At 64.2% G+C, this 6,447-nt stretch overlaps 2 protein-coding genes across 2 annotated transcripts in view; both read right to left on the bottom strand.

The window, feature by feature from the left end:
• The window catches only part of ADGRB2 (adhesion G protein-coupled receptor B2), a 36,866-nt gene that overhangs the window by 13,125 nt on the left and 17,294 nt on the right, over positions 1–6,447 (bottom strand). The window contains 12 exon segments of the mRNA XM_017736109.1: positions 8–65; positions 1,698–1,741; positions 2,441–2,493; positions 2,496–2,539; positions 2,609–2,684; positions 3,665–3,811; positions 3,886–3,994; positions 4,102–4,170; positions 4,265–4,459; positions 5,077–5,183; positions 5,587–5,688; positions 5,762–5,923. Of these exon segments, the coding sequence (XP_017591598.1) occupies positions 8–65; positions 1,698–1,741; positions 2,441–2,493; positions 2,496–2,539; positions 2,609–2,684; positions 3,665–3,811; positions 3,886–3,994; positions 4,102–4,170; positions 4,265–4,459; positions 5,077–5,183; positions 5,587–5,688; positions 5,762–5,923 (1,166 nt within the window).
• COL16A1 (collagen type XVI alpha 1 chain) overlaps positions 1–6,447 on the bottom strand; it is a 47,555-nt gene that overhangs the window by 33,328 nt on the left and 7,780 nt on the right. The gene's annotated exons all lie outside the window — the stretch shown is intronic.

Here is a 6,447-nt window from a genome sequence, read left to right as displayed (position 1 = left end):
TGTGCGCCGGGAGGCTCTGCAGGGTTTGGCAGCTCTCCGTGTCCCAGTTTCCCAAGCCAGCATCCCTGATTAATGGGAAGAGAGCGAGGGAGAGCAATTTGAAATGATCAAACACACGCAGCCCCTCGCGCCTCTCCGGAGTTAACCCCTTCCTGGCCCTGCCTTGGGGTAGGCACGGCAGCGGGGGAGGCACTGCCAGGGGATCCCTGCCCCGGGCTGATCTTGTTGGGAGCGGTGCAGCGCAAAGGCTTCAGGTTTAATCATCCCACACAGGTTTGGGAGGGGCAGGGGCAGTGCCAGGACAGGCAAGAGCAGCCCCAAGAGCCCCCTGGCACCTGTGTCCTCTCCCGGGGGGGGGTGATGATTCCCTCTCCCTGTGGGGCCCCTCCTTCCATGGGGACCTTCCCTCCATGGGGTCCTCTCCCACCACGGGGATCCCCCATTTTGGGGATTCCCCTGCTATAGGGACCCCTCTGCCATGGGGACCCCTCCCGTCTTTGGGGACCCTCCTGTCATGGGGACCCCTCCACCATGGGGACCCCCCCAGCGAGGGAGCAGCGAGGGGGGTGACACTGCCATGCCCGGGGAGAGCAGCCCCAGCTCCCAGCACGTCGGGAAAACCGGGAACTGGGTCTGTGGCACTGCTGGGGGCTGTCCTTGGGGCCGGGCTGGGCCCTGCCACGCTCATCACAGCCGACACCTCCCCACGGGTTTGGGGGATGAACTGGAACCAGTGACCCGCGGGTACCTGGGCAGGGGGGCTGGCAGTGCCCTCCCCCACCCCGCAGCGCTGCCCGCCCCACTTCTTGCCCTACTTTCCCTCATTCCTGCCAGCACTAACAAATCACATCTGGCAGCCTGGCGCGGGCGGCCCCGCGGCTCCGGGGCCACATCGATCCCGTGGGAGCTCAGTTCACCCGTGCCAGTGGGGCTGGGATACGGGAAGGGATGGTCCCGGCTCCCCGGCCCTGCTCCCCATCCCTGCTCCCATCCCTGCTCCTATCCCTGTTCCCATCCCTGCTGCCATCCCTGTTCTCCCATCCCTGTTCCCATCCCTGCTGCCATCCCTGTTCTCCCATCCCTTCTCCCATCCCTGTTCCCATCTCTTCTCCCAGCCATGTTTCCATCCCTGTTCCCATCCCTGCTCCCATCCCTGCTCCCCCGCTCCCCTCCCCGCTCCACATTCCGGCTCCCATCCCTGCTCCACATGCCTGCTCTCCCATCCCTGTTCTCTCATCCCTGTTCCCATCCATGTTCCCATCCCTACTCCATATTCCTGCTCTCCCATCCCTGTTCTCCCATCCCTTCCCCCATCCCTCCTCCCATCCCAGTTCTCCCATCCCTTCCCCCATCCCTGTTCCCATCCCTTCTCCCATCCCTTCTCCCATCCCTTCTCCCATCCATGTTCCCATCCCTGCTCCCATCCCTGCTCCCTATCCCTGTTCCCATCCCCTCTCCCATCCCTGTTCCCATCCCTGCTCTACACTCCTGCTGCTCCCATCCCTGTTCCCATCCCTGCTCCCATCCCTTCTCCCATCCCTTCTCCCATCCCTGTTCCCATCCCTGTTCCCATCCCTTCTCCCATCCCTGCTCCAATCCATGCTCCCACCCCCTCTCCCACTCCCTCCCAGCAGCCCCCTGGCACTGCCAGCCTGCCCTGTCACCAGGGTGTCCCTGTGTCCCTGCCCCTCACTCACGTCCTCGAGTAGTCCCAGGTGACACACTGCGGGTGGGACGTGCCCTGCGGACACAGGGACAGGTTAGAGCTCCCCCCCAGCCATACCCCCACCCCACGAGGAGATGTGGCACTTGGGGACATCCCCGTGGTGTGCCAGGGCCGGCGTGTCCCCACTGTGGGCACAGGGACCAGTTTGTGGCCACAAACTTGGAGCTGGTGGTCCCTGCCTGGCTCTCAGTGCCTGCAGGTGACAAGGCTGGAGGGACCCACATGGGACTGGGAGGTGACGCAGCGATGGGACAGGAGGGTGACACATCGATGGCGTGGGAGGAGAAGGGGACACTCGTGGTGGTGATGAAGGAACTCGCTGGTGACACAGGAGGGTCGATGATGAAGAAGGGCAACACACGGTGGGAGGGGACACTCACGGTGCCAACGTGGGACAGGGACACTTGTGTGGATGACACAGAGGGGGGACACTCACAGTGACGTGGGAGGGGACACTTTCAGTGATGATGAGGGACAGGAGCAGTCACGCTGATGTGGAAAGGGTGATGACATGAGGAGGGGGACACTCACATTGGTGTCATTGGAGGAGGACTCTCGCTTTGGTGATGTGGAAAGGGACATTCACGGTGCCATGGGAGAGGGACACTCCCACTGGTGCCATGGGAAGGGGGACACTCCCACTGGTGCCATGGGAAGGGGGACACTCCACTGGTGCCATGGGAAGGGACATTCCTGATGACACGGGACACTCACGTTGATGATGTGGGACAGCTCCACCAGCACGCGCGGCTCCCCGGGCCGGGGCGGCGCACCGTCACCGTCAGCCCCTTGGAGGTGACGGCCAGGGGGCTCCTGAGGGGAGGGACACGGGCTGTGACAGGCCGGGGGACAGCAGGGGACACCGCGGGCGGCACCACTCACCTGGGCGGGGGCAGGATGAGCCCCAGCGTGCGGTACAGCACTGCCCCGATGACAAAGTGCGACGACTCCTCCGCTTCTGCAGAGAGAGCCACGAGCTCGGTGACACACGGGAGGGGGCACGCAGGGCACGCACGGGGCTGCCAGATGTGCGCCCAGATGTGCGCTGGCACGCACGCCCAGCCCCAGAGCGCAGGCGTTCACCTGCACGCGCCCGGGGATTCAGCTCATGGGTGTGTCAATGTGAGCCCACATCTGCACCAGATGTGCACTCCCGTGTGTGCACGCGTGCGCGCCTCCAGATGTGCAGGCTCACACGCGTGCACGCCTCTACACTCCCAGATGTGCCCTCACGTGCAGGTTCACACACACGTGCACACGCGTGCACAGTTCCAGATGTGCAGGCTCACACACGCGTGCACACATGTGCATGCCTCCAGATGTGCACACTCACACGCGTGCACGCCTCTACGCTCCCAGATGTGCACTGCCATGTGCAGGCTCACACACGCGCGCGCAGTTCCAGATGTGCAGGCTCACACGCGCGTGCACTCTCCCAGATGTGCACTGCCATGTGCAGGCTCACAGACACGTGCACACATGTGCATACCTCCAGATGTGCAGGCTCACACGCGTGTGCACTCTCCCAGATGTGCACTGCCATGTGCAGGCTCACACAGGCGTGCGCACACCTGCGCGCTCCAGATGTGCACACTCACATGTGCGCACGCCTCTACACTCCCAGATGTGCACTGCCATGTGCAGGCTCACGCACACATGTGCAGTTCCAGATGTGCAGGCTCACACGCGCCTGCGCTCTCCCAGATGTGCACTGCCATGCGCAGGCTCACAGACACGTGCGCACACCTGCACGCTCCAGATGTGCACGCCCACAGCACGCACACCTCCAGATGTGCAGGCGGACGCGTGCGCGCCATCTCAGATGTGCAGGAACGTTCGAGCACACGCACGCCTCCAGACGTGCACGCTCCCAGATGTGCGTGCACCTCCAGATGTGCACGCTGCCAGATGTGCGCATGCCTGGGCACTCCTGCTCACCGGCCGAGGCGAGGCTCAGCACCTCCCTGGGGATGAAGAGCTTGTCCTCGGAGCTGCGGGCCCAGTCCTTCATCCCCCGCCGGCCCTTCATGGGGAAGTTGATGTCGCTGGACACAGCGGACACGGGCTCCCGCTGGATGCTGGTCACTGCCAGGGGACACACAGCGGTCACCTCCCGCTCCCGCCTCCCCTCAGGTCCCCACGCCCGCCCTGCCGCTCACCCAGGTTGTCCGTGACAATGAGGGAGCTCTGGAAAGCCTTCAGCGCATTCCCGACCAGGTGGATGAAGTCCTCCACCACCTTCATCAAGTGCACGGAGCCAGGAGAGACCTGCGGGAGACGGGAGCAGCTCCGGAGCCACCGGGATGCGCCACCGCAGTGAGGACCCCCCCGTGGTGGGGCCATCCCAGCTGCCACCATCCCCTCGTGCCACTCACCTGCTGGGCATCCTCCCACTTATCGCGGTTCTCCGCGTCCACCATGTAGCTCACCACCTGGAAGAAGCGCTGCGGGGACGGGGCTCAGCGGGGCTGGGGGCTGGGGACCGACCGACCGCCACCTCCCCGGGGAGGGGACCCTCGCTGTCCCCCTGCCCGCTACCTGCACGTCCTCGGAGGACGGGATGTAGGTGGCCCTCTTGAAGGTGTCGGTGACGTTGCGCAGGATCTCCACGGAGAAGAGCAGGTCCCCGCTGTAGTAGGTCTTGCGGGCCATGAGCTCCAGCAGGCTCCGCACCACCTGGGACATGCCCTCCCCTGCCAGCACCCGCTGGCCCTTCGCCAGGTGCTCCCGCAGCTGGTACGGAGTGGGGACAAGCGGTGTCACCTCCCAGCGCTGCTGAGTGTCCCTTATCACCCCCAGAGCCCGGGGGGACACTGCAGAGCTAATTGTGTTAATGAAGGCGGCTGTGGGATGTGAGGGGTGAGGGGGTCCACAGGGGTTTGGGGACATCCATGAGGGTCTGGGGGCATCCTCCCCATCGCAAAAGTCTTTTCCCAAGGGCATGGGAATGCAACTCGAACACTCCAGCTCTAGGATTGGGGCCTTAGTCCAAGTTCATGGAGGTCTGGGGACATGCAGGGGGGTCTGGGGGCATCCCGGGGGGTCTGGGGGCATCCTCCCCATCCCAAAAGCCTTTTCCCAAGGACACAGAAACACAACTCCAACCAGGATCCCCCTCCAGCTCTGAGATGGGATGCCTGCTCCCACCCCACAGGGGATTCCATGGGAGTCTGAGGGAACCTTCCCATCCCAAGAACCATTTCCCAAGGACACAGCTTGGGTGGGGTCCCCTTTCCCAACCCACCCAGGGAGCCCTGCCTCAGTTTCCCAACGTGGTGCCCAGATGGAGAAGTGATGTGGCTGTCAGGGGGACAGGGCACAGAAGGGGCCGTGCCAGAGCGGGCACCTACTGAGAGATGCAAATATCTGTACTCATGGGAGACGCAGCGGGCGAAGCTGGGCACACCCCAATAGGCGACCCCATGGGGGCTCAGCAGGCACCGGCGGCTGGCAGACCCTGTGACAGAGATTTGGGATTGGGGCTGGCACTGGAATCACCTCCCAGCACCCCAATGCCACCCGCAGCCCCCTGTGCTGCTCCAGGTCAGAGGGGTTTCGGGATGCTCATCCCTGATGTAACCCAACACCCCTGCCCTGCTCCAGGTGTCTCGACCCCAATGCCACCCTCTGCCCCTGGGGCTCTGGGGTGGCTCAACCCAAATGCCACCCACGATCCCCTACTCTGCTCCAGGTCAGAGAGGTTTGGGCCACTTGTCCCTCATGCCACCTATCACCCCCGGGGTTTGGAGGTGCTCGTCCCTGATGTCACCCACCACTCCCTGCCCTGCTCCAGGTGGCTCAACCCCAATGCCACCCACCACCCCCTGCCCTACTCCAGCCTGGGGAGCGTCTGGTGTCACCTGTGGCATTGGGGGGACATTTGTTGTAGATGATCTCCCCGGCAGCCGTCTTCTTCCAGGTCAGCAGCATCCCGTACTCGTCCTTGCACATCTCGTGGTAGGCTGGGGGTAAAGAGGGGGGTCAGCACTGCCCAGATGCGGGGTGAGGGGCGCTGGGGTGTGGGGTACCCCATACCTGGGCACTTCTTCTCATTGCAGGTCTTCACCTCCTCGCCGGTGCCCTCGCAGGGGTAGCCCTGCATGCCCGTGCCCTCGCACATGCGGAAGCGCCGCTGCCAGCCGGTGTCGCAGGTCTTGGAGCAGTGGCTCCAGTGGTTCCAAGGACCCCACTTGCTGTCTGCTGTGAGGATGGGGACACTGTGGGACACCCGGCTGAGTGCAGGGAGAGCGGCACCCGCGGAGACGGGGATGGGGCACCATCGGCGCTGTCCCCCGCGCTGGGAGCCGAAATCCCGCGGGGTGTGAAATCCATGGATCGGTGCCGTAAATCTCTTTTAGAGCAGACTGGCATCCTGGTGCAGATGCCCCTCACTCCCTGCCACCATCCACAAACACCATGGCACCGACGCCACCGCCTCTCCCAAAAAACAAGGAGCGTCTCAAAGGACACGATGAGGACCTCATGGTCCATCCTTTGCCCAGTGTCCCCCATGCCCAGAGCCGTCCCCAGCCCCATGTGCACACACGAGAGATCACTCGTGCTTGAACGCCCCAAGCACGGCACAACCCGCAGCCACCTGGCACCGACGGGTCCCCAGCGCGACCCGCTCGGAGAACAGCGCCAAGCCCCAACTCCTCCAGCTGAGACGTGCCCGGTGATCCCTGGCATCACCCTCAGGCTCCTGCTCCCCCACAGCGGAG

Source organism: Corvus brachyrhynchos, unplaced genomic scaffold, assembly GCF_000691975.1.
Source record: "Corvus brachyrhynchos isolate BGI_N302 unplaced genomic scaffold, ASM69197v1 scaffold65, whole genome shotgun sequence".
Taxonomy (NCBI): Eukaryota; Metazoa; Chordata; class Aves; order Passeriformes; family Corvidae; genus Corvus; species Corvus brachyrhynchos.
Note: the sequence above shows the minus strand (reverse complement) of the source record. Positions and strands in the feature narration are given on the sequence as shown.